The sequence below is a fragment of the Ceratocystis lukuohia genome (assembly GCF_044167205.1).
Source record: "Ceratocystis lukuohia strain C4212 chromosome Unknown Supercontig2_pilon, whole genome shotgun sequence".
Taxonomy (NCBI): domain Eukaryota; kingdom Fungi; phylum Ascomycota; class Sordariomycetes; order Microascales; family Ceratocystidaceae; genus Ceratocystis; species Ceratocystis lukuohia.
Window position 1 is genome coordinate 1,652,760 of NW_027263521.1, and position 26,732 is coordinate 1,679,491.

The window sequence follows — 26,732 nt, forward strand, 5'->3', positions numbered from 1 at the left end:
ATTCATTGAGTAGACATAGATGGCGGAGTTTTCAACAGAGGGGACATTGTGAGGCCCTGAGCTTTGCAGTTAACCACCCGATTACTACTTCCAGCTCCATCCAAATAGAGAGCAGAGGCAAACTAGAAGAGTTTCTGCCTACTCACATGTATGAATATATTCGCCTGCGTGTACACCTATTAGCACCCCTTCCATCACAGGTGACAGTGTGATTGCTCGTTCGGACATGGCCGGAATCTTCGTCTGCAGACATCTTTATTCATGCCGCAGCTCCTTTTGTTTTGATCACTTGGATGTCTGGTTCCTTTTCTCTTTATTGGCTTTCATAGCGTCGTTAACCGCTGAACTGAATAGTTCCAAGATAGCAAGCCCTCTACTACTTCTTTATAGCCATGTTCCCCCCGAGGTAGTAATTGTGAGTAATTGAGTTGTACGAATCGCTGGCATGATGTCAGAAGCTTTCCTCCTCCCACCCAGACGTAATATAGCATAAATTAAAACCTGAATTTCCTCTTCCTCGTCTTGCCCTCTTGTTTTTGTTGGTTTTCCGGATCGATGAGCTGCTAACCCCAGGAATACTTTACATGCTTTGGAAGCAAGCACAAGGACCACGGTTGACTCTATTCATCAAACCCGCCATGAAGTGGAAAGAAAAGGATCTTAAACAAAAGCCCCGAGTTTATGCTGTGTTGACGCTATGGTCAGTTTGATAGAATCGCAATATACGTAGTGAGTCAAGCGAGGCTTCAATTTGACAGCACCTAGCCAGCCAAAGATTCTTGGCGAGCGCATGACCGCTATATACAAACACCATTAATGCTACACCACCATCCCATCTCACTTCTCTTATTGCTCATGCGCCTAGAATCCTCAACAGCTGTATGTGGCGAAGAACCAGATGGATCATCAGTAGTGGCTTGGGTTTTAACTACAGGAACAACTCAATGATGGGGGAAAAAGGGGCCTCTAATGCACAGTCGCGCACATCTGATTAAAATTCAGCTAAAAAAGAGGCTCGGCTCAATGAAGGATTAAACGAGAGGGAAATAGGGAATAAAGAAAGACGAGAGGAGACGTAGAAAGACCCCCAAGAGAGGCAGGGCATCAAGCTTCGGCCATTAATATGGTTAATTCCGCGCTTAAATCCATTTACACGCTCACACCCCCTACATGTTTAGTATCCATATCCAAATGGGTGTGTTAGTTCCCAAGTTCTATGTGTTTACCCGATGTTTACCCGGGCAGAACTTAAATCTCCCCAGGTTCTTGTTACACAAGCACTAGAACTCCTCACGTTCTCATTCTTGGCTAGTATGGCTAGTCAGAGTTTTCCGGGTTTTTGCTATAGGCCTTGTCGTTGTGGAGTTTGTTGATTTCCTATTTATTCATTAAGGAGTAAAGTTCTATCGGGGCCAATTAGGCCATGGGGAGATCTACTAGGGAGAAATCCGGCCGACTGGCAGTTACATATACCTGTGATAGAGCATGTAAGCCTCTTGATGCTTTGAAGAATCGGCAACGGAAGACTGCTCCTCGAAATACCAACTGTCCGTTCTCAGTATTGGCAAAACAGTTTCTCGATAAGACTCCCTGGACTCTGAAGCATCGCCGTGACAAACAATTTTCCCTACACGACCATGAGCCAACTCGGCACCCATCTGCTCACCCGGTACCCCGAATACTTTCCGTGGAATACAAGGTCAAGATTGCCAGTCTCTCCAACGGGTCTAGCCCCTAATGATATCCTAGCATATATCCGTCAGAGCGGCGACTCGATCGCTACTCAACAGGATATCTACAATCGGTGAAGCCTCGTCAACGTTATCAGCCGCTTACTGCTAACTCAACCATACCACAATCTAGTATGAGACGAGAGCCTGGTGGGTTCGAGGCAGTTGAGGCAATGGCGCGGCCAAAAGCACTACCGAAGTGTAGTAGATGCCATCCCCTTGGTCATATTATGACTTTACAAGCATGTCCTCGGAGATTTCAGGAGCTTATAGCATCGGTCACAGCTATCGAGCAATCACAGCCCCCCCTTGAATCACAGGTAGTAAAACTGGTCTCGCAGACAGTGGCACTGGGACAGATCAGAGGAATAATTTATCGAGGCTCAAGTAGCACAGGAGATGGAGGGTAACACTTTGCAAGTCATAGAGGTGATGGTGAAAATTGGAAGAGAATTGAGAAGGACATCGAAGAACAGCAGTAGATAAACTTTTGTATTATCGCCAACTCGCAATAGAATCTACTGCTATTTAATCATGAAATTTCCTATTCGCACCTAAAAAGTCCAATGCCCTAAGCAATTTAGCCAATCACATAGTCATATAACGTTATCTTTATAAAATGTGAATATTGGCCAGTACGTCAAGAGTAGGCCTCTTATACGCTCTTGTTCTGGCCTTTGTAGGAAGCAATATGGGCTACCTTGTGTAATGATCTATGGATCATGTATGGTTCAGGCCCTGCCCTCACCCAAGATACCATACGATGTGCCATAAGTCCTTTTCCCTCTAGTCCCTTTTCCTAGTGCCTTTTCCTAGTGCCTCTTCCTAGTGTCTTTCCCTAGTCCCCTATTCCCGATGTATATATAAACTACTCAACCACCACGGATAGCATAGCTCACTTTAGTTTCTTTTAGAACTATCGAGTTCTTCTTTATAATAGAGCCGTTATGCAAATGAATCTTCTTGCCTTTCGTGAAGCCTTACACCTTGTGCCCATGAAATTACTTGGTGTGTGGGGCATCAAATCTTTTAGGTGCGAATAGGAATTCTCTTAATAATTGAGCTGTTGTTGTTGTTGTTGTAACTTGGAGATCTAATTGATCGCGGTACTTTAATGTGTGAGCTATGCCGAAAGGGGGCCCAATAGGTGCACACTAAGCTACGTGCACCTATTGGGGGCCGGTACCTGTGCGAAGTACCCGTGGAGCTGTTGGGCCCCACTTCTATCATTGTGCACGACTACGCAAAGAATCTTAAGCTAGGGTTTACCCAGTGTTAGTCCGGCGAAAGCCAGTCTCCACAACAATTATGGTGCTCTTTATTGTCGTACTATAATTTTGTCTATCCCAAGCCCCTGACACTAGAAATACTCTAGAACAATGGTAAGAAAGTAAATTACTGCCAAGAGTTAGCAGAGCATATATGCTACTAGGGTTAGGATTACTCAGCACGCATTTGCTACAGCCCGTAACTGGTAGCCTGGGAAAATCAAACATTGCAGACATAAATTACCTCGCCTCGTTGCTACCTCCCTCTCTATATATGTCGAGCCCGTCACGACAATCAACCTCGTGACTTATGTTTCCTTCATTCTCTTGAGTTACTATATCACATACACCTACCGTCATACTTGGAAGCCACTACATTGCCCATTGCACTCCTATAAATTCCTTAAACCAGGTCTCAGGGGCGCCTCCAAAATGGTTATGCTGCGAAGCCGTGGTAGCTTTCGGTTCATCCTCATTGCTATCGCAATAACTGGCATTCTTACGTTTATATGGATGTCTAATGCTGCTAATCTCAACATATTGCCAATCCCATACCAAAATGAGGCAGGCACCGCCGGATCTGTTGAAACCCCAGAGGCAAACCATCCACCTCATCATTCTACAACTCCCCAAGCTTCCGAATCTAAACTTCCGAATCAGGCTGAAGCTGCTTCAAGCAGCGTTCCGTTAAATCATCCTCCTGATCCTACAGATACGCCTCCAGCTGTGCCAGTGAAGTATGGTTGGCAAGATATCAGCCAGGGGTGCCCACATTACACCAGCTACTCATCCAAGGCCCATCTTCCAAAGTCACAGGGCAAGCTTGGACTTGGGTTCCAGCGACCCGAAGCTCAGTGCCGGACATTTGTTTCCAAGGAGGTTGAGAAGGAAATTGATCGTATACGCCAGGTTATGACCGATCCAGACCTATTCCGACTATTCGAAAACACATTTCCAAGCACTATCGACACATGCGTCAAGTGGATGGGTGTCAGTGCTGATAACCCCGATGAAGAGCTAGCGTTTATCATCACCGGTGACATTGATGCCATGTGGCTTCGAGACTCGGCTAATCAGCTACAAGTCTACCGTGACCTTATAACTTCACGCACCGACGAGCTTGCTGCGTTGTTCCGTGGGGCCATCAACATGCAAGCACGCTACATCATGAAGGCACCATACTGCAATGCTTTCCAAGCCCCGCCCGAGTCCAATATTCCTGTTGGCTATGGTGGTGGAGGATCCACTGTATACCCTTTTTTCGACCGGAAGCTCGTCTTCACATGCAACTTCGAACTTGACTCGCTTGGGGCCTTTTTGCAGTTGTCACAGGATTATTTCCAGGCAACAGGCGACGTTGAGTTCTTTGGCAAATTCCATTGGATCGATGCCATCAAGTCCATCATGGAGACGGCAGCCGATATGAGCGAGTCGACATATGACGAGGATGGCAAACCGCGCCCACTGCCTTACAAATTTAACTCACAGACAACCACCATGACTGGAACGCTGAACAATATCGGTACTGGAAACCCTGTAGCCTACACCGGCATGGTACGCTCGCCATTCCGACCTAGCGATGATACTGCAGTCTTCGAGTTCTTGGTGCCATCGAACATGATGTTTGCGCGATACCTCGAGACTGCAGCCAAAATCACCAAACAGCTAAGCTCTGCACCTCAGGACCTGGCCACGCAAATGGAAGCCATGGCACACAACATCCGCGAAGCCATATCAAAACATGCCGTGGTCGAAGGCCCTGGCAATGCCGGTCCCATGTATGCCTTTGAGGTTGATGGCTTTGGTGGCCGCAATCTGATGGATGATGCCAACATCCCGTCGTTGCTGTCAGCTCCATTCCTGGGCTATCTCGACGCAGAAGACACCGTTTACCAAAACACGCGCAAGTTTGTCCTGAGCAAGCAGAACCCGTGGTACTGCGAAGGCCATGTCATTAATGGTGTTGGCGGGCCTCACATCAAGCCCGGTGCAGCGTGGCCCATGAGTAGCACGGTGCAGATTATGACGTCGAACAACAATACGGAAATCGAAAAGGCGCTGTTAGAACTGCTATCTAGCACTAACGGTATTGGCCTGATGCATGAGAGCATCAAGAGCGACTCGGCTCAAGCATACACGCGGCCCTGGTTTTCATGGGCCAACGGCCTCTTTGGGCAGACCATTTTGGATCTGAGCAAGCGCAAGCCTGAATTGATATCCAAGTCATACCAGTCCATTATCCCAGAATGGGCTGTAAGTTCACCGCCAGAGAAATAGACGTAAATATGCGTATATTATGTGTATATATATATAGCGAGAGCAAATTTATTTTGAATGTACTAAAGTTGGTATTGGTTAGTTATACTAAGCGGGCCTTCTTCACCCTTGCAAGAAAACAGCTTACCCAGAGTAAGCAGGGAACCCAAACCTCGACTGATTATTGCCAGGCACACCACACTATTAGTGTCAAAACAGCCTTCTCATGCGGCCCCGGCCACCGATTGGTCCACCTCCATGATGCAAATATGCAGGCCGCTCAGCACGGCTATGACCTCCCATCGAGGCCCCAACAACCCGGTAGCGCCCGTCCCCACAAACTTGAAGGTGGTAAGCTTTGTTCCACGAATAGCTTCTGTGTCCCACTGCGCCAACCTCCATGTCTTCGTACTGGCTTTCTCTAAGCATGCTGGAAGTATTGTCCCTTTCACTTCCGGGGTCATCTTGCATAGCCGGGGGCCAACTTCTCGAGGGTGCTCCGTCTGGTGGTCGGTCAGCTGCACGGCGCTTCAGGGCATAGTGCCTGCGACACCGTAACGAATAGCTAGGGCCTTTTCTTTCCCACTACCAAAACGTCTCACGCACATGGTCAACCTCGATGGTGAACTCGAGCCTACGCCCCCTGGTGCTGGGCGCTGCTGGCTCAGCCTGTTCGGTGATGTCGAGCGAACCAGGGACAAAGGTCTTTGTGCCAGTCTGGGTCGGTTGTAGAACAGCTGCTGAGGGAGGCATGAGCAGAATCAGTCAGGGAAGCGAACTTTTTCGGTTCTCGGCGATATGCAGCTTTGGGGGCATTAATTACTCCCATTATCTCGTTGGCGAAGCCTATGGGGGCAGTGAGCTGGGAGGTGGTAACAGTAAATATTATTCAAAAAGCACGCAGCCATCCATTCCTCCTTAGCTAAGTTAGCAGACGCCTGTAGCTGGGTAAACAAAGATATTACCGTTGCATGACCCCCATGGCCATATGGAATGATTGGTCTGGCATCAGACTCGTCGTTGGGCTTGGTTTGAGGTAATAGAGTGTTTCAAACTGTTCGACTCCAATGTGGTCATTAGTCCACCCATCGGGTGAAGTTATGTATTGCTAGTCGGCTATCTTCCTGAGTTGATTAAGAAACTAGTGTTTTTGGAGTTCTTTATCTTTGAATATTATGCTAGGAGTTAAGGGGCCACCGTCAATAGTCGTAGCTTCGATGAATGAGGTCCAATTTTGAGTTTGTCGTCCCTTGAGAAGAGTCTTCCGCTTCAGGTTCGCGCTTTCGACCACCAGGCTATCCAGCCCTAACAAAGAGAGCCTAGTCGGTCAGATTTTCGAGGCTATCGTGAGAATAGAATTAGAGACTTACCAAAACCAATCATGATGCCCCCTTCGTCAACGTTAATAGTGTTCTCAGACCGAATCCAGCCATACTTGCCCTCCCTGATATTGAAGTACTAATGAGCCGCTTTAGACGTGAATGATTAAGACCTATTGGCTTCCTGACGCCTATCAATCTTGGTCTTAAGATCCAAGTAGTGATCAGTGAATCTAGCTACCCTGTCGCGTCTTAATTCCGGTTGGTCACCTTGTTATCTTAGCAGTCCCATAACGCAAGCACGAATCTGATTGGACAGCGGGGCGTACCCCAGAGACTCCTCACGAAGAATCCAGAAAGCCGGCTTGTCTTCCTGATTCTTAGATAACCGTTGAGCAGGCTGGATTTGCCCTTTCACGGCCGTCTGACCGTTAATTCTGTTGATTAGAGTGGTTCGAGGCACTCACTATCGCTGAGACGCCCGAGAGCGTGAAAAGCCATTATTGATGACATCCAATAGAGCATCAGCCATGTCGTCTTCTGTATGATACTTTTAGGAACAACATGCACATATATTGCAAGACTTTCATATGTAAGAGCAATGGGAGAAGCAAGATAGAAGTAGATATTATATTGAGGAAGAGATAATTGGGTATTTGTCGGAGGCAGGGAAATGGAAAGAGGAAATGAGACCTCTATGATAATGTTTGTCTAACAATGTGGTGATGTTTGTTAAATAGGTATCATTAGTTAGATAACATTTTTATCTGATATCCAGAAGACTAATCGCAGCCTCAGGATGACAAGCCACTCAGCTAAGTTAATAGGAACGGCCGAACTCGTCAGTGGGAGGAGGAGGGTATAAGCCCCCATGGGCAGGAGGAGGAGGGTATAAGCCCTCATGGGCAGGAGGAGGAGGGTATAAGCCCTCATGGGCAGGAGGAGGGACTTCATCAGAGGTATCGCGATCACGATAGGTAGGTGGAGGGGGAGGGGGATAGACAGCTGGAGGGGGATAGGCAGCTGAACCGGGAGGAGGGGGGTAGGCAGCTGGAGGGTAGGCAGCTGGGGCGGAATTAGGGGGATAGACGCCTGCAGCGGGAGGATAGGCGTTAGATCCAGGATTGAGAGCATCAGGATCCATAGGTTGAAGAGCTCCAAAACGAGTGTTAAGGCTTAAAATTTGAGTAATAAGATACGCGCCAGGAAAGTCCATAGCGATAACACCAATACGGCCAGCATTGCCGCGATAGATGTATTCGCCGAGATACCTGTTCATGCCAACGTCGTTTACATTAGAGCCGCCAGCTGCAATGTCAATCGGTCTAGCACCAATACTAACAGTGGTATGTGTGACAAAAAGCTTCTTGGTGTTTGACCGGCCAGCGTTCCAGATAGAACATTTGGTAAAACCCCATCGTAGCCCTTTGAGAATGTTTCCAGGGCTAGGTCTGAAACTGTACGAAGAAATAGTAGAGGATGACCAGGGAATACCGAAATAGCCGAATTGCTTTTTCTTCTTGAAGTCCTGTAGGATTACAAGTCGACCGCGAAGCTGACCAAGGGTAGGGATTTTGGAGACGTCAGCACCGGGATAGTAGAGACGGCTGGCAGCAGCATTGCCAAGAGCGGTGCCAGGCGCAAAGTAGTTCTTAAGCACTTGGCTAAAAGATGAAGTTCGGTCACCCAAGTGTTCCTTCTTGATACGCAGAATAACGACCTCGCGGGGGTTGGCGTCCAGGAAGCCAAAAATACTGCCAAAGACCTGTCCAAAGTTGTAGCCAGTGGGAGTGTTTCTATGGTAGACCTTTAGATCGTCGTTTACGATGCGGCCACTAATGTCAAAGTATCTGATACCAGAAAGAAGCTGGGTGTCAATAGGCACTCTTTGACTCTGCAATTCAGGTTTGCCGATGTTGTTAGTCATGGAGTTATGGGTTCCAGGGATAGACAATTGCGAAAGAAGAACATCATCTCTCACTGTGCTCATCCATCTGGGGTTTTGGACACGTTCCAGATCAAAGGACCAACGGTCAGTGACACCATTATATTGGGCAGCATGACTCAGGGCCAGAGAGGCCAGAGTTGCCAAGATAGAGAAGCGCATATTGCTAGCAGTGGCGAGCAATATAGATGCGGGAAAAGCTCAAATATTGGGAGAGATCGAGGGCGAGCAATGAAGGCGAACGGATAATCCAGAAGAACAAGAAGAGTAAAAGTTCTCAAGAGAGTGACATCCAATCGTATTAATAGTCAAGCCGTGGCCTGACCTCATTAGCTTCATGATGTCCTGCTGAGGCCATCATAATAGCCTAGCGGCAGGATTGAGAAGCCTTCGTGGGTTGGCAGAGTAAGACAAAAGCTCATTTCCTGCGCAATCAGCTTCCCATTGCTAGCATAAGTGCCTGGGATCACCATAAAGCCCTATGAACATAGATGTTAGCGATAGAGAAGCTGTCAACATTGAGAAAACGCACCAACATTTTCACTTTTCGCACGACACTCCTCGGTCTTCTTGTGAGGCGTAGTCGTGAGCCGGGTGCAGCTTTCGGCCCAGCTCAGGCTAGAAGGAGGGGCGGAGAGGGTAGACGGGACAGATTGAGACCCAGTTAGTGGTTGCATAAGGCCTATGACCACTTTGCCAAGGCTTACTCTCCAAGAAGCAGAATATTTGGCCCAGCATGTCTATAGCACGCTTGTTATATGGTTTGCTTTGGGCAACACGAGGGAATCAACGGACAATACGACACAAGAATTTTGTGGCTTTGCCTTACATGGGATAATTTCTTCAGACAGGAATGATAAATGGTGAGTTAAACAGCCCGCCACTCGCCTATCTTTACAGGGTCGCTCGGCTCGACCTAGGACTACCAGCAAACGAGAGCTCCTCTCTTGCTTCTCGAGATGACAACGAGTGAAAAGCAAGTGAACGGGGCTCGCATTTATGTCCTCCCATAAATGATGATAAGACGTACAAAGCCATATTATGGTCAAAACAGACGCACAGGCCAGAGTACCAGATACACAGACCAAAAAGGAGATACCCATCTAGCCCATGAATAAGGCACAAGAAAGATCCGGCGATGACAGAAAACGAAGACAAAGTGCTAGCGTTTGAACCGTTTAGAGTCTGATCTAGACCAGGCGGTGGTGGCTGCCAGCTGAGCCAAGTATGCATTGGGTAGACATAGCGGGAGGGTTGTTGGCAGAGCGGAGATTGTGAGGCCATGAGCTTTACAGTTAACCATCCGACTGCAAGCTAGAGAAGATTATTTGTCTACTTACCACAAGCATGTATATATTCGCCCACGTGTACACATATTAGCGCATGTCTTCTCAGCCAGTCTGGCCGCCTGCTGAGGTCCGGTGCAACTCGCTTCTCATTGTGGACTTTTTTTTTTTTTTTTTTTTTTTTTTTCGTCAAAACCACCTTCCATAACAGTTGATCACGTGATCGCTTAATCGGACATGGCCGGAATCTTTGTGCGCGGACATCTTTATTCATGCTGTGGCTGCTTTGGTTTTGATCGCTTTGGTGTCTGTCCCTTTTCTCTTTATTAGCTTTCATGGCACCGTTGACCGACGAACCGAAAAGTTCCAAGATAGCAAGCCCTCTACTACTGCTTTTTGGCCTGCCCCCCCTCCCGGGGTAATTGAGTTGTAGTACACATCACTAGCATGATGTCAGAAACTTTCCTCCCGCCCAGACGTAATATGGCATGAATGAAACCCCGTATGTCCTCATCTTGTTCTCTTGTTTTTGCTGGTTTTCCAGATTGATGGGCGACTTAGCCCCAAGAATACTTTGCATGTTTTGTAAGCAAGCACAAGCACCAGGGCTGACTCTATTCATCAAACTTGCCATAAAGCGACAAAACATCCCCGAGTTTACACTGCATTGGCGCTATGGCCAGTTTGATAGAATCACAACATACGTAGCAAGTCAAATGAGGCTTCAGTTCAACAGTATCTAGCGAGCCAAAGATTCCTAGCCAGCGCATGACCACCGCTACATTGATAATACCATTAATGCAACACCACCATCCAATCTTATCTCTCTCATTGTTCATGAGCTTAGGAGCCCTAGAATCGTCAACCCCGTTTTGCAGCGAAGAACCATATGGACGACTAGCAGTGGCTCGAGTTTTCACTGCAGACAACTCAATAAGCTTGTACTATAGCCACGGGGGGAAAAGGGCCTCTAATGCAGAGTCCCGCACATCGGATTAAAACTCAGCTCAGAAAGAGGGTCAGCTGAAAGAAGGAATAAACAACAGGAAAATAGTGAATAAAGAAAGCGGAGAGGGGATGTAGAATGGCGCCTAAGACAGGGCATCAAGCTTCAGCCATCAATATGCTTAATTATGTGCCTAAATCTACAGGTGAGAATATAGCTCCGGCATTTCCAACAAAGTTCTCTTATCTTGTATTCTCTCAAGCATCAGCAGTTCGGTTATCCTTCTTTCTGTATATAACAGCATCTATGAGAGAACATCGATCATCTTCATGTATCCGAAGCCGTCCTAGGAGCTTACTTTACCCAGGTTAGTGGCCAAATTTCTACACCTACCTGCATAATAGCCATACCCAAAATACACTATGGAATGGACGTGTTAGTTGTTCAATTAATAATGGACGGCTGAGTCCCAGACGTTTACCTGATGTTTATCGGGGTAGAACTTGAATCTGCGCATGTTCTCTTCACACACATTAGCACTGCTAGTGTTTACATCCTTGGCTATTTGTGTTGGTATTTCTTCAACGTCTACTGCAGTCACTAAGATCAAACGACGCTGCATTGGTTACTGGACAGAATTGACCCGCTGCAGGGCACCACGGGTTTTAGGCCAGAGAAGCGCGTATTCTTCCCAGCAAGCTTGTTACTCACTTTCCTCCTGTAGTCGTCTCAAAACAAAAAGAAGAAGAAAAAAACAGGAAATCTCCAGATATACCCTAAGCAGAGAAGTGGGACTAACCCGCAACTTCCCACACAAACATTTGTTCCTCTGAAAAACCCCCCACTTTTTTAAAAGTCATGAAGATTACAAGAACAAGACAGTAGTGTCGATTGCAGCCTGGGAAGCCCCATCCAAAGACGATAAAAAAAAACAGACTGCGTGGGCATCTGAGGGCTCATGATATATCCTTCCACTTTTCTGGTGTGGATGAGGCCCAAGGCAGCCCCCTTTCTAGTGACCTGCCACAGTCACCAGTCTGTCTGAGGCCAGAGGAGCGCAAGAAAAACAAAAACGAAAGAAAAGGAAAAGAGTGGACTGTGTGAGCTCTCGAAATTCAGTTCTGACCGTGAAGATAGACTCCTTGAGTTGGAGTGGTGTTGTGGCGATGACGAGTTGGCGATCGCGAGCTGTGAGTCGACGACGAGGTTATCGTCAACGTTGGCCAAGTGCGGCCTCAACAGCTCATTTTCAAAATCCATGACACAGTCAAAGAAGAGGAAAAGAATGAAAAACGCTTATCAGTGTCAGGCGTCGTCCTCCAGCAGCCTCAAAGAAGGGAAGGCACCAGACCTCAAAGGCACCCCCGAGGGTTGTAAGGAGGAGAGTTGACATTGTTGGCGAGTATAGCTAGTAAAAGCTATTCACCTGGCCACGAAAATGAAGGCCATCGCACGCAACATCCACGAAGCTATATCAAAATATGCCGTGAGCGACGGCCCTGGCCATGTTGATCCCATGTATGCCTTTGAGGTTGATGGCTTTGGTGGCCGCAGTCTGGTGGATGCTGCCAACATCCCGTCGCTGCTTTCAGCTCCATTTCTGGGCTATCTCGACGCAGAAGATGCCATTTACCAAAACACGCGCGCAAGTTTGCCCTGAGCAAGCAGAATCCGTGCTATTGCAAGCCTGGTCTTCGTAGGCCAACGCCCTCTTTGGGCAGGTCATTTTGAACCTGAGCAAGGGCAAGCCTGAACTGACATTCAAGCCATACCAGTCCATTATCCCAGAATGGGCTGCAAGATCATCGCCAGAGAAGTAAACGTAAATTTTTGTATATTATGTGTATATATATATATACATAGTGAGGGCAGGTTTATGTTGAATGCACTAAAGTTGGTATAGGTTAGTCATACTAAACAGCCCTTCCCCCTTCCAAAAAACAGCTTACCCACAGCAAGTAGGAAACCCCAAACCTCCACTGATTATTTCTCATGCAGGACACATACACTATTACCCCCCAAACACCCTTCTCATGCGGTCCCGGCCACCGATTGGTCCACCTCCATGATGCAAATATGCAGGCCGCTCAACACGGCTATGACCTCCCATCGAGGCCCCAACAACCCGGTAGCGCCCGTCCCCACAAACTTGAAGGTGGTAAGCTTTGTTCCACGAATAGCTTCTGTGTCCCACTGCGCCACAACCTCCATGTCTTCGTACTCGCTTTCTCTAAGAACGCCGGAAGTATTGTCCCTTTCACTTTCGGGGTCATCTTGCACAGCCGGGGGCCAACTTCCCGGGGGTGCTCCGTCTGGCGGTCGGTCAGCTGCACGGCGCAGTAGGACATAGTGCCTGCGACACCGGAACGAATAGCCAGGGCCCTTCCTTTCCCGCCACTGGAACGTCTCGCGCACACGGCCAACTTCGATGGTGAACTCGAGCCTACGCCCCTGATGCTAGGCGCTGCTGGCTCAACCTGTTCGGTAATGTCGAGCGAACCGGGGACAAACGTCCTTGTGCCAGCCTGGGTCGGTTGCAGAACGGCTGCTGAGGAAGGCATGCTGATGCCAAAGCCCCGCTTGAAAAACTTTTGCGTCAGCCCGGCTAGTGGCTCAAAGCTGGTGTCGGGGCCGTTGTGTAGAACAAGATCGAAGCCGGATTTGACGCGCATGTGCTCGCGGATACATAACACGGGCTCATTGCGGTGGGGGCCAATGGTGCGGGTACGACTGAGAATGGATTCATAGACACCGAAGGTCGAGGGAAATATGTGGTTAGTGTATGGGGATGGCGGCGGGAAGTGTGTGAAGCCTGGGGATGGGGGCGGGACCAGGGCCGGGGCCGGGGGCAAGGATGAAGATCGCACGCCAAATGAACTAGCCTCGCTAAATACCAACGATGATGTGGATTCCGACGCAAGGTCAGTATATGGCGGGGGAGTTTCAAAGGCAGACGAGCCTTGGGCTTGTCTCTCGGCATGGTTGCGCATGTACTCGGCCTCCTTTTCGCGCATTTTCGCGAGCTTGTTTTTCCCGGACATTTTGGCGTCGTAGAAGAAGAGTAGTTGTGTAGATTAAGAGAATTATGGTTGTGAGGGTTGTGATTAGAATCGTAGAAAAAATCGGACTTGAGTCAAAGGTTGGGGGCAGCAGTGGGCGTCTAATGAGCACACGCGTCAGATTGGTTAGCATTTATGCAAGCGCCTGCCAGATATATATATGTGTGCATGTAAATGGGGCAGTATGACTTTTCGCATTGCGCTATGGCATTGCCAGTAAGTAAAAGCAAAGGTTGCCTATAAGCTGTCAGATCAGTATGCACATAGGCTCTTCTCTTTATAATCTTGCCGATCAAGATCTGTTAGCCGCACCACGATGCCTAAAAGACGCGCTAAATAGCGGCCCCGCTGCAGAATGATAAGCGAAAAGGCTCCGACTCTGACTACACTACTGTATGCACTGCCCGATTCAGGAGGATAAGATGGTGCTTGCCAGCTAATCGACATTTAACTGGTTATTGATGTTCCGCTGCAGCTCCACATAATAATCTTAAAATCCCGTTGCTGCAGACTCGAAAATTTACCCCGAACAGAAGGAGGCTTACTTTTTGAGGAGGCACTTTTCTCTTTTGACGCGTTCTGAGCGCTGCAGCCTGGGATCCAACTTGCATATCTAGTGTCATCGTGCTGGTTTCAGGGCGTCCAATCATTAGTCATCCCTTCTTCCATCGCCAACAACCCTACTGTCTAGCCTGTCGAGATCGCTTCAAGACCAAGCCTTGTCTCATTGAGAGCGTAGTGGATCAAGAATACATGCCTGTGTCCCATCTTTCTTTCTACTCGGCAAATCCCTTCTTTTGCACAGAGCACTTTTTACGAAGCTTTCTAGAAACACTTCGTGTGGATGTGCTTTGTTCTCTCATTGGCGGAAAGGGGGGAGGGACAATGCTCCTTCGAAATCTTCAGACGTCAACCCCAAGCCACGCAGATTAAATGGGACGAGATGGATCGTGGCTAGCCAGTCTCCACTCTTGTTTCTATGCCTAGTCTTGCGCTATCCCTTTTCCTCGCCTACAGAAAGGAGGTGAAACAACGTGCACCATGGGCATGATCTTGTCCTATGTCCGCGTACTCACTGTATTGTGCCTGCGACGCACGACTAGCTTGGCCTTAATATTACTACTCTGTCACAGATTGGTCCAATAACAGGTGGTGTAACTCGACAAACTCGACTTGATACCCTGCCGATAACATGGCGTTTTGAAAACAGGCAGCTGATGTAAGGGGTACCTATCTCCATGCTTGGTCCTAACTACGCCTTCAGCGACCTCTCGGTATAAATCAGAGGCATCGCAGCTTCACAATGTTTACTTGCCTCTCCTCCTCCCCAAGCTTCTGTCTTCATTTCGCCGCCTTCGCTTGTTCTATATTCCTACGCGAGCTAGTCTTGCCCTTTCTTTCGTTCTGTCTCTTACATTCGTTCACTTCGTTTACTGCCTGGAGCTAGTACCACTCGTTTAAAATATCTCCCTTCCAAGATCTACATTGTCTCTGTACATCCTCAAACCTCCCTCCCTGCCCAAGATGGTTTCCTTCACTGCCCTTGTCGCCGCTGTCGTAGGCTTCACTTCTGTTGCTGTTGCCAGCCCCGTAACCATCCCGGACCCGGCTGTCAATGTTACTGAAACTGAGCTGATGAAGCGTGCTGGCACCCCCAACTCCAGTGGTATGCACGACGGCTACTTCTATTCATGGTGGTCCGATGGTGGTGCCGACGCCACCTATACCAACGGTAAAAATGGAGCATACAGCATCAAGTGGTCCACTGGCGGCAACTTGGTCGGCGGAAAGGGGTGGAAGCCCGGCTCGGCTCGCACAATTAACTACTCTGGAACCTACGCTCCTAACGGCAACTCGTACCTAGCCATCTACGGCTGGACCACTAGCCCGTTGATCGAGTACTACATTGTCGAGAACTTTGGCACGTACAACCCGTCATCCGGAGCTACCAAGGTCGGGTCCATCAATGCCGAGGGTTCCGTCTACGATCTGTACACCAGCACCCGCACCAATGCCCCGTCCATCATCGGCACTGCCACGTTCCAGCAGTACTGGGCTGTGCGCCAGTCTAAGCGCTCTAGCGGAAAGGTCAACACCAGCACCTTCTTCAATGCTTGGAGCAATGCTGGCCTGAAGCTAGGTGCTCACGATTATCAGATTGTCGCAACCGAAGGCTACTTCAGCTCCGGTTCGTCCTCTATGACCGTGTGGTAAGGAGCGAGCAGCAAACAAAACATTATGGGTATTTCGAGGCCTGAATCTGTCAGCATGGTGTTTATTGTACATTAAGAACTGGCCAGCCAGTAGTATTCGGCCGAGTATACGGCATGTGCCTTTTCTCTTGGCGGGACCACCCTCAGGCCTGTGTGTCATTATATTCCCTAGGAGACTACTACCTGGCAAGACTCACTAACTAGAACAATGGACGTTTGAGCGAAATTCTAGCCCAGATATAATGGAATAGCAGATGGGTTTCACTATAGTTTGATTGTATCGGTTGACGTGAGATTGTCCTCACAATGGTCTTGTTTTGCTTATGTAATATTTTTCTTCTTGGCTCCCTTTTTTTCTTTTTTTTTTAATACACTCATAGTTAAGCCCTTACGAACCCTAAAACGACTCCCATTATCTTATCTGCCTTTTTTTTTGTCGCATCCTTCTCGCGGAATCTCTCCCTCTTGTTTCTTATCGCAGAAACAGCTAGCCAATCATCTGGTTGACGGCGTTGCACCGGGTGACTACTGGCAGGATTTTCGGGCCACTTTATTCTTCCGTGTCTACTGCAAACTTTGCTTCTACGCAGCGCTCGACAGTAATTCCTCATCCCCTCATCATCGAATCAAGCATCAAGCAAACGCACATCATGCATTTTGCCATTGTGCTGTTGCTTTTCTGGGGACTCGACGTCTGTGGTTGACGTTCCTGACCATCTAATGGCCTGTGCTGGGCTGGCTGGCCTGCTTGTAGGTTCTTATAGTATTTATTTGGGACGCAGCCGTAATTCACTGGCAATGAGGCTCCCGCCTATCCCACACGTCACTCTACCCCTTCTCTGTCGACCCAACGCCAGTATCGCTATCATGTCCATCCTCGTCCCCCCTCTCCTAAAAGGATTGCCAAGCATTCAGGATGAGGGTTAGCTCTTCAGTTATCCCCTCTCCCCAGTGTCAAAGCGACCGCAGCCCCCCCCCCCCCAGGTTTCAATGCGACATCTGGAGAAGTGGAGGGAATAAAATAGGTCTTATTAGAGCCCGTCTAGCCTCCATGACAGCGTTTCTTTTTTCTTTTGCTTGGGTATTGAAATTTATTTTTGTCCCCTCGCTTCTGTCGACTAATTTTTCCGCGCTTGTTTCTGCACCTCTACTCATACTTTGTGCAATTTTGTTTCTTGAAGGCGATTGATTCTGGTGGGAGCCAACAGCTACAAATTCATATCCGCTAAGCCTCAACAGCCAACTTCCACGTCTCGGCACTACTGCTGCTGTTGCTACTCCTACTGACTGCTACTCCTCCTGCTACTACTACTACTACTACTACTACTACTATCGAGGCCCCAAAACTCGCACAGTCGAATATCCCAGCCTGCGTCTCCGCGCACTCCGCCTGCCATAGGAGAACTATTACCCTCGAAGACAATGCCATCGTGATAGTGGCCGGTAGCACCAAGGTACACCAAGAAGCATCGTGGTTTTGCAATGTCCACCACCAACAGCAGTGAAACCACCGTTCCTAGCGGTTCTTCTCTCCCGGATTCATCTACGACTACCTCTGGAACTGCTGTCGCTACCACAACCGTCAGCTCTGCCGATGATGGCAGCAACAGCTCAGTCTCTATTGGGGCCGTAATTGGCATGCTGGCAGGCGCCCTCTTTCTAATTGCCATGGGCGCATTCTTTGTGCTCCTCAGACGAAGACGTCTCCGGAAAATGGGCATCCACGACTCTGAAGCGCATTTGCACGAAACCGTCGAGCGCACACCACCACGGCCAACCACTATTATTGAGATTCACCACGGCCGCCGCCGGCGACAACACCGCGGCGAGGAATGGGTTGAGCCTCCACCGACGTACCAGGAAGCCCATGCTGATGGCGTTGTTCCCGCCTACGAAGAACAGGAATCGGGAAGTGACCAGGATGAAGATGGGCGTACGGGCGGCTCGAGATCGCCGCTGCATAGATCGCACAACCCGCTTCGTAGCCTCAGCCCTATTCACCTGCGTAGTCCAATCAGTATCCGCAGCTTGAGAATGCCACGGACGCCGGGGAGCTTGCGCAGTCCGGCACGCAGTCGTGTGCACAGCCCCGTGCATAGTAGGATGCATAGCCCAGTACGGAGCCCCGGTGCCGTCGTGACTGAACATACCAACACGAGGGGAGATATGACGAGATGACAAATACTTGCAGCAAAATAGCGCCTTTGTTTTGATTTATCCAGCGATGCACTACCACTCACGGCCCAATTATATCACAGTGCCAGTCTATTCTATTGGCCTTGTTTAGGAAACAAATAAAATATGTTAACATACACGTACACATGCAAATATGCACGAATTTTCATACATACCCGCCCGCCTACCTGCGTACTTGTTGACTTCGCCTACCCACCCACCCACCATTATGAGTGGCTCTATGTTTCAAAAGCCGTGACTTTTTCTCTTTTTCCTTTTTTCCTCTTCCTTGTCAAATAAGCAACGAATAGCATGCGAGCGCAATACCGCTTTGACCGATTACGAGCCTGGGCTCGGGCAAGATGCCCTAAGCTGGGGCAAATATTAGAGGCGGAACCACTTCCCCGAAATGGCTAATGAAACAGGCTCGTAACATCTAGGACGTGATTGGCATTTGAGGTTTAGATAGGTGGAGGCAATCCGAAGCGCAAGACAGGGTAGAGCTATCCTATCGTAGGAAACGGGAGAAAGGCTTAACAAAAACAGCAGGGGTTTGATTGAATGACATCATCAAAAGTGTTAGCACTAAAACAAACAAGTAGCAGAACAATGAGCAACAAACTAGAAACCCTTCCTCTCATTCTGCCCAGCCTAGAACAGCTTCAGTATTCCCCGGGTTTCGAAATCTCCGCTTCAATCGCCAAAATCTGCAATGCCAAAAAGCGCGAATAATACCGACACAGCGCTAGATTGCCCCCGTGGTACCAGAACCCAGGGTGACCTGTACGCTGCCACATCATACGCAACTCACCCTCGTCATTGAATCCCCAGACGTCGCTGTTCAGGCGATCAGCAACCTCGTCACCGAATGTCAGGCGCGTCTGTGTGCGCATGTTTTGGTACCCTGTAGCAAAAATAATATGATCGGCCTTGAGCTCTGAGCCGTCATCAAATACCACGCCATCTGGCGTTAGGTGTGAAATTTCATGGCCGCTCTTCACGCCAATTTGGCCAGCCGCGATCATAGCCGCCGCTCCAACATCAATGTAGTATCCGCCCCCTCGTTGGAAGTATTTTATAAACAGCCCTGCATTATCAGGCCCGTCGTCTGTGTGGAAGCCTGCCTTGGCCAGTCCCGCGAGCATTTCGGCATCCATTTCCCGTTGACGCTGGCATATCCGCACCTGGCCGGCCTTGAGTACGCTGGACGGCTGGCCATGCAGCAGTATATCGGCATCTTCAACGTCGGGCCCGTCTTCTTCATATAGCCCGGCAAGGCCAATATCGGTGATGGCACGTGATGAAACTACATGGGTTGAGCTGCGCTGCACCAATGTGATCTTCCATCCCTTTTCGGCGAAGTCGTGGGCAATGTCATGTGCAGAGTTGCAAGCACCGATGACAACAGCGTGATTCTGTGTAGCTGAGGGGCCAGGGGAGGTGGGTGCACCACGGAATTCCGATGAATGGCTCACTGAGCCTTTGAAGCTGTCGAGGCCAGCCACGTCAGGCATGTTCTTTTTCCCAGAGTGACCGGTGGCTTGAATGACGTGGCGTGGATGTAGAGTGCGGACCTCAGTAGTGCCGTTGGCGAGAGTACGCTCAACAACGATTGTCCATTTTGCAGCGGCATCGTCCCAGACAGACGACTTGAGGGTCGTCTTGGTCCAGACATTGAGCTCCATCAGTGTAGTGTAGGCTTCAAAGTACTCGGCCAGTTTATCTTTGGGTGTGAAAATGGGCCAGTTCGGCGGGAAAGGCATGTACGGCAAATGATCGTACCATACAGGGTCGTGGAGTACCAGCTGGTGGTAGCGCTTACGCCAGTTATCGCCAATACGACTATTCTGGTCGATAACTAGGGCCGGAACACCGACCATTTTTAGGCGGGCAGCAATAGTCAGGCCGGCCTGGCCCGCTCCTGTGCATGCGAGAGAATTAGGTCAGCTGTCCCATGGCCAATCTACAGGTCTACTGTGCCCATACGTACCCAAGATAAAGACAGTTGGTTCGACACCGTCATTGAAATCCGCCTCGGCCGCCCGTCGCTCTGCCCAGTTCTGTCGGCCAGGTTTGCTACCGTGCTTGACACCAGAAGGCCTGTTTCTGCAAATCTTCTCTTCGTGGCCGTGTATTTCGACCAGGCTGGTATACAGAGTATAAATTTTCCATGCGCCTCCCACATGCACAAGTTTCGCCAGGCCCTTGCCGCTGCCTATAACCGTGTCCAGCTGGAACATGAATCGCACACATGTGACAACGCCCTCGTGGCTCTCCATGCGGTCAATCTGCGGCAAGCGGGCGGGGCCAGATTCGTCGAGGCGAATCTCAAGGAGACGGAAGCCATTCTTCGACTGGGCCACACTTTTCAGAAAGGACAGGATTTTGTCGCGCCCATGGGCCGTCCGAAACTCCCATGATAAGGCGAGGTGGTCACGCCAGTAGCCCGAGTCGCTGAAGAGCTTGGAAAGAGCGTTGAAATCTTGGCGAGCTATGGCTTCATTGATGGCCTGTACCACAGCGGCGGCGATAAGCACAGGGTTAGCATCGTTGGGACTCTGAGTGTCCTCAGCAACGGGAAATTTAGCAACAGGAATATTGACCGAGCCGGGAACGGTTCTCATGTGTGAGGGTACATCGACGGCAGACATTGTTTTGAAGTGTGCTATACGTAGCGGTTCCTAGAGTGCAGGGTGTCTGAGACATCTGGTAGTAGTCGAAGTAGCTTGGCCTGTCGCCCTTTTATATCTTCCCAATACTAGATTGCGTTGAGTTCGACCTCTCTTAATATCACTGCCGTCATAGAATGACTCATTCTTATCCCCCCCCCTTTCCCCCCGCCTCTGAATACTAGGCAGATGCGCGCGTTAACTGAGATGGTGACGTGACCAAGCTCCTCCACATTGCTTTTATTTACTCTAGGCGGCTGCCTAGAACGTTGAACAGCCGCTAACAAGCTTTTTTAGCGGCGGAGTTTATGCCTCGCTCCCCACGCTGGCGACTTTTGGAGATCATGACGGGGCAAAGCTGTCTCCGCTCCGGGAATTGTACTATTTCTGTTCGTAACAGCGGCAGAGGCTTTGCTTACTGCATTCTTAGGGTTAGCAGGACGCTTTGGAGGCAGTGTATCACGTGCAACGCACATAAGTAGGGTTAGACACCGGCGACCCAAATTTGACGCATTTGGGCTTAATTTCATCCCCCTTTGTTCTTACCAAATCGCTTCCTTAAAGGGGCGATCCGCAGCTCCGTGGGCCCGTGAATTGCGTCTTCCAGTCATCCGGTTGGCTAGTCTAGTGCAACATGTCAGGGGTTGGTCTGAATGACGTTTATGGACATTCGTATAGGTGAGGAGAGGGAGAACTCCAATTTGTTGTTGTTTGTAACAATGAGGCGGAAGATTTGGAGGCAAGGGGAGGGAGAAAGAAGAGCGAAAGGACGTGAGTATGGGTACGGAGGCTAGAATAGACAAGGCGCAGAGTCAGAGAGCGGGGGGTTAGATGATAGAAGGAGTTTGAGGATGGCTGGTCACCTACGCGAAGACTGTTTTTCCTCTTGTTTTTTTTACTTCGCGGCGCATGAGACTTCGATTCTGGATTACTGTGTGCTTCGGACAACAGGGACGGGCCCGACCTGGGGCTTTTACATGACACTGGCTGGGAATCTAGGCCATGCCTGGATCCTATGTGTAATATGACCTGTATTGCACGGTGTGCATGGCATGGTGTGTATGTTTTGAAGAGCAATGAGCAAGGAGGTTGCATTCGTTATCTCCAATTGCTATTCCGTTCTTGCGTATATCTAAGCGGCTTATGCTTGAATACACGCGCCCAATATTTCGCCTTAGCTTCCTCTTTATCTCCGCCTCTATTACTGAATATAGACAGGCGATGATTGGTTGGGTTGGGTGTCTTTTCAGCTCAGGCTAGACTGATATAGCATGCGGAATGGGTGCTTACTTGTTCCTCGTGGCCGGCAAGTCTGATGGCTAAGATGCTTTCAGTTTCTTCGCTGGCTACAAGCCTGTCCGAGAAATCGAGACAGAGTTTCTTCTATGTTTCGCTTGGATGTGATCTAGTGCTTAGTGGCGGCTGTCTCTATGCCCTTGTCCCGATAGCCTGAGTTTCTGCTCATAATCACTTCAGGTTCTTTGTCCACCGTCTTGTCGTATAGTATCTGTTGTTGTTGTTTCATGGTTTGGCCCTGCTCTGGCATGAGGGCGGTAAGTCTTCCTTCCCTCCGTGCCATCTCCAACTCACGAGACCATAGCACCATGAGCCACGAAACTAGGTGCTCTAAGTGCCTGTAGAGGACGCGACGCGCTCTCCTCTTCACTTGCCCTTGCACTAAGCAAATGTCAGCCTATGGACGGGCCGGTGGTGGAGGCGAGCCAGAAGACAGACTATGGGAATGTGTATGCGCCGTTTCCTGCCGCCGCTTGCGTTTGACAAGGCAAGGTTGATCCATATTCTCTCTTTCTCTCTCTTTCTATGTAAGAGGGTGAACGAGACGAAAGGAAAGCATGGGATGGATTCCCAGTTCTTCACCCGCAACCAGACTCTAGTGCTTTTTAATCGAGAAGGAACAAGCTTAGGTTACAAGCTATCAAGATCTCTATTCTTGGCTCGCTGGGCGGGCGGCTCTTTTCCCTCCTAACACGAAGGACGCAGTACAGCCTATAGAAGCTTTTATGCTTGGCAATACTCTGTTCCTTCTCCCCCACAAGAAACAACTAAACTGATAAATTAGATTAATTGCGCTTCCTGAAATGCGGAGAAGTTTCGTCTGCTTTGGGTCTAAACGCTTTCTTCCCTTTCAAGGGAGCTCCGGTCTAAAGGGACTGCAACAGATGTACCAGGGAGTGCGGAGTGCGGGCCTGCTTTCTCTGTGCTAGCGCAGAGATAGGGACAAGCAGGAGCCATGTGTTGCTTTCATGGGTATGGTTGGGCTGGAAACATATGATATTGCTCGCTGGAGGCAGATATCAAAAGTTGGAGAAGGGCCTTCAGAGGTTGTGTCACAGGTAATGTATGCATGCAAGTGAGTGCGTATCTGTACACGGGCGGGTGAATGGGTATGTGCGTGGCACAAGCATGACTGCAAGTACAAGTACAAGCATGCACAAGGACAGCCTATAGCACAACAAACATGATCTTTTGCTATCCTTGGCTGGACTGGCCTGTCAGAACAAGACAAGCAAGACACAAACATGCACATGTTCTTTCCATCTTCTCTTACCTTACACGGCCTGAACATTGGGGCCACACATAAACTCACAACTCACTCATGGACATGGCTGGCGTTGGGGTTGGAGACATCTGGACTGGCCCTCCATGCCGTCCTATCTAGTCCTAGCTTCATTTTTCTAAAGCTCGAGTCCTAAGTAAGTCTAGCTTTAACACAAATCTGACAGTTCTTCATTCGCGTTTTTTGGCCTTTGTGCTTGTATCTATAAGAACAGGACATGCTTCCAGACTTGGGGGACACTCGATGCCCTCTCTACCCATTGCCACTCTCCCCATTGCCATTGGTCCTTGTATAGTATCTTTGGTAACTATAATATCACACACCGCATCACTGCTGTTATTGATACGTCGAATAGCTTTCCTTCGCTGCGTCTACTAGCGCCTTATTAATAGCCTGAGCCTTTCTTCCTCTTCTCGACCTACTCCCTTCTTTCTTCTTGTTTCCTTTCGAATTCACAATGCATCCCCATTCTCACTCCTCACACGAAAACTTGTCAGATAAACCTTCCGTCGAGAAACACGAAAACATGGATCATATTGATCACAACAACGTGGCGAAGACTACCGGCATTGCCCACTCAAACGGCAATGTCCCGCGCATAATCAGCAATGTCAACGGCAACCCGCTAGAGCACCAGCGCACCTACGGTAGTATTAACATCTCCCCTGAGATGTTTGAAGAGCTGTACCTCGCTCCTAAAAACCGCGTGGCCGGCCAGCTGCGCCAGACCTACGGCAACCCAACTCCGGTGGCTATTGGTGGGTTTGTCCTGACGACAACGCCCTTGTCTATGGCTCTGTTGGGCTGGCAAGGTGCTGGTGGACTAGTTGCGCCGGCAAATGTGGGCACATATCTTTGGCTCGGTGGACTATTGCTATTGCTAGGCGGTGTCGGTGAATGGCTACTCGGTAAGCCTCTTCCTTGTGACGCGTTGTTGGCCCGACTAACTTGTCCCGTTGTAGGAAACACCTTCCCATGCACTGTCTTCATGACCTTTGGCGGCTTCTGGCTCACTGTTGGGACTACCCTGATTCCCGAGTATGGCGCATACACATCCTATGCCACTGATCCCTCAAACCCGGCATCGGGCGCTGCCAATCCCATGTTCTTTGCTACCTTTGGGTTCTTCTTAGTCTGCATGACCATATTATCCTTCGTGTTTATGATTGCATCGATGCGCGTCAACTTTTCCTTTTTCATGGTCTTTTTCACCCTCGTGTTCACCTGTAAGTCTGTCCTGTGCATACCCTCCTCTATTACCAAAAAAATGGCATCGGCATCGGCATCGGCATCGGCATCGGCATCAGGACCGGCACCGGCGCCGGGACTAGCACTGGCACTGGCACTGGCACTGACACTGACACTGACACTGACACTGACACTGCAATTGCCCAATAGTTTCCTGCCTTACTGGCTCCTTTTTCAGAGCTGCGCAGGGCCACTCCGATCTCTCCCTCAAGCTGCAGCATGTCGGTGCAGGTTTCCTCTTTGCTACGTCCATGTTTGGCTGGTGGATCTTCTTTGGTCTAGTACTCTCTTCTGTGGATTTTCCCATTTCACTACCAATGGGCGACCTGTCGACAGTCTTCAAAGGCAAGGCAGATCGTGCCAAGACCAACATAGCGTAAGAGGCTCTACATCCTGATATTTCATGTTGCAATGTAATCTCCCTTGCTTGCATTATTTAAATTTGGAGTTCGTGTGTGGTTGCAGTTGGAGAAACATTACTCCATGTTTTGGAGAAACGTGGAGGATGGGGGTGGGGGGGGGGGGGGGGAAAGGCAGCAAATGAAGTGGGATTATGCAATTAACGAAAGAAGAATTACAAGCAAATTAGAGGCGGGAAATAGTCTCGACATATATCGTACAACTTAATGACAGGAATACATCTCGTCTCTTGTGCCCACTACCAATGACTCCTAACCTCAAGGCTCCCCCATCATAATCCCGTACATGAAGCCTAAAGACTGGCGTTGATGCTGATGCTCAAGAGCAAGCATGTTATTGGCATGAGGCCTTGTCTTGTCTAGCTTTACGTGGACGCAGGAATCCTGACCATTATCAGCAGCAGCAAGCAAAATGAATCTCAACATGCCCCTAGCAAGCCATGCCGTCTAAGACTAACAAACGAAACCGAAATCTAAAGCTGGCAAATATCAGGAGCACCAGTACTAGCAGCAATGGCGACAGTGGCTCTGACACCGTTATCCATTCTCAAGATGCATACAAAGAAGCTCTGGACCCGGCGCAAGAAGATGAACACAATAGACCAGTCTAGGGATCCAGAGTCTGGAACAAGAGCGGCAGAAAAGGAGGTTTACGACAAGGAAGAAAAGAGTGATCCCAGAAGAAACGGTATCTAGATCCATGCACAAACATCTGGCCAAAATTTGCGCGGGAGCACCGATGAAATTTGTTTCTGGGCGATAGTTCTACACTGGTCCATAAATTGCTTTTCTCCATTTCGCAAGCAAAACGAACGACCTGTCATGTTTGTGATTCTAGAAGCTTCATAATATCAACATGAGCGTGGGTCAAGCTCTTGGATTGTGATCATAATCTGGCTGCAGACTGCGACAGGGTGAAACAATATCAAGTGTGATAGCATTAAATGGCAGATCCCCTTGATATCGACTTTATAAAAGCGAGGTCATATCCTGTCTGCAGCCTACTCAAGAGTTCCATATATTTTGATAGTACACATACATTCGCGGCATATAATTCCATTCTTTCTTTCTCCCCAATTACACCCACCATGTCTTCTACTCACTTCAACGAACAAACCTCTAACGCTGGCCGTTTGTGGATTCCATCGGCGGAGACAGACCTTCTCTTTGCTATTCTGTATGCTAAGGGCAAGCCGGCTCTTTCCTGGGAGCCAATTGAGAACATTATGAGCCAGCTCGGCTACACATTCACTCGCAGTGCTCTTCGGTATGTCTAACCCCGCAGACCTCTTTCCGAGCTCTTTGGCCTTTGGGCTGCAGCATCTCTTGCCAAGCTAACAGATCAAACTTGGTGAATAAGCTCTCACTTCAATAACAAAATGATCAAGGAATTCCAACTGCGCTGTGACAAGCACAGGATAGAGTTCCAGTTATCTCCCAATAAAACTTTGGGCTCTAGGCGGAAGAGAACGCCCAGGACTGCGGATGACTCGGCTTACTATCCCGAGGATAGCGATGAGACGGACGTTGATATGGTCATGGAAACTCCGAGTAAAAGAAAGAGGCACGACAATTTCTTGGATCTATCAGGTTGAGTAGATTGCGTTTGATTGGGACTGTT

General features: G+C 49.1%; 9 protein-coding genes across 9 annotated transcripts; 6 read left to right on the top strand and 3 right to left on the bottom strand.

Moving 5' to 3' along the window:
- Positions 1–3,430: 3,430 nt before the first annotated feature.
- HOO65_020410 (Meiotically up-regulated protein 157) lies at positions 3,431–5,986 on the top strand (the record flags this gene model as incomplete). The annotated part of the gene is made up of 3 exons (XM_071006472.1): positions 3,431–5,251; positions 5,446–5,605; positions 5,820–5,986. 3 exons carry the CDS (start codon positions 3,431–3,433, stop codon positions 5,984–5,986), a joined length of 2,148 nt encoding a protein of 715 aa, XP_070861048.1.
- Positions 5,987–7,393: 1,407 nt separating this feature from the next.
- HOO65_020411 (1-phosphatidylinositol phosphodiesterase) lies at positions 7,394–8,680 on the bottom strand (the record flags this gene model as incomplete). The annotated part of the gene is made up of 1 exon (XM_071000060.1): positions 7,394–8,680. One exon carries the CDS (start codon positions 8,678–8,680, stop codon positions 7,394–7,396), a length of 1,287 nt encoding a protein of 428 aa, XP_070861049.1.
- Positions 8,681–12,188: 3,508 nt separating this feature from the next.
- On the top strand, positions 12,189–12,410 carry HOO65_020412 (Meiotically up-regulated protein157; the record flags this gene model as incomplete). Its single annotated transcript, XM_071000061.1, has 1 exon — positions 12,189–12,410. The coding sequence occupies one exon, from the start codon at positions 12,189–12,191 to the stop codon at positions 12,408–12,410; it is 222 nt and encodes a 73-aa protein (XP_070861050.1).
- Positions 12,411–12,781: 371 nt separating this feature from the next.
- On the bottom strand, positions 12,782–13,791 carry HOO65_020413 (uncharacterized protein; the record flags this gene model as incomplete). Its single annotated transcript, XM_071006935.1, has 2 exons — positions 12,782–13,147; positions 13,198–13,791. 2 exons carry the CDS (start codon positions 13,789–13,791, stop codon positions 12,782–12,784), a joined length of 960 nt encoding a protein of 319 aa, XP_070861051.1.
- A 1,542-nt stretch (positions 13,792–15,333) lies between these two features.
- HOO65_020414 (glycosyl hydrolase family 11) lies at positions 15,334–16,023 on the top strand (the record flags this gene model as incomplete). Its single annotated transcript, XM_071000062.1, has 1 exon — positions 15,334–16,023. The coding sequence occupies one exon, from the start codon at positions 15,334–15,336 to the stop codon at positions 16,021–16,023; it is 690 nt and encodes a 229-aa protein (XP_070861052.1).
- Positions 16,024–17,504: 1,481 nt separating this feature from the next.
- Positions 17,505–18,054, top strand: HOO65_020415 (uncharacterized protein; the record flags this gene model as incomplete). The annotated part of the gene is made up of 2 exons (XM_071007076.1): positions 17,505–17,955; positions 18,008–18,054. 2 exons carry the CDS (start codon positions 17,505–17,507, stop codon positions 18,052–18,054), a joined length of 498 nt encoding a protein of 165 aa, XP_070861053.1.
- Positions 18,055–18,859: 805 nt separating this feature from the next.
- Positions 18,860–20,848, bottom strand: HOO65_020416 (putative indole-3-pyruvate monooxygenase YUCCA11; the record flags this gene model as incomplete). The annotated part of the gene is made up of 2 exons (XM_071006587.1): positions 18,860–20,118; positions 20,188–20,848. 2 exons carry the CDS (start codon positions 20,846–20,848, stop codon positions 18,860–18,862), a joined length of 1,920 nt encoding a protein of 639 aa, XP_070861054.1.
- Positions 20,849–23,901: 3,053 nt separating this feature from the next.
- On the top strand, positions 23,902–25,807 carry HOO65_020417 (uncharacterized protein; the record flags this gene model as incomplete). The annotated part of the gene is made up of 4 exons (XM_071006613.1): positions 23,902–24,352; positions 24,407–24,670; positions 24,843–25,068; positions 25,591–25,807. 4 exons carry the CDS (start codon positions 23,902–23,904, stop codon positions 25,805–25,807), a joined length of 1,158 nt encoding a protein of 385 aa, XP_070861055.1.
- Positions 25,808–26,199: 392 nt separating this feature from the next.
- On the top strand, positions 26,200–26,706 carry HOO65_020418 (uncharacterized protein; the record flags this gene model as incomplete). Its single annotated transcript, XM_071007087.1, has 2 exons — positions 26,200–26,378; positions 26,571–26,706. The coding sequence occupies 2 exons, from the start codon at positions 26,200–26,202 to the stop codon at positions 26,704–26,706; spliced, it is 315 nt and encodes a 104-aa protein (XP_070861056.1).
- Positions 26,707–26,732: the final 26 nt, after the last annotated feature.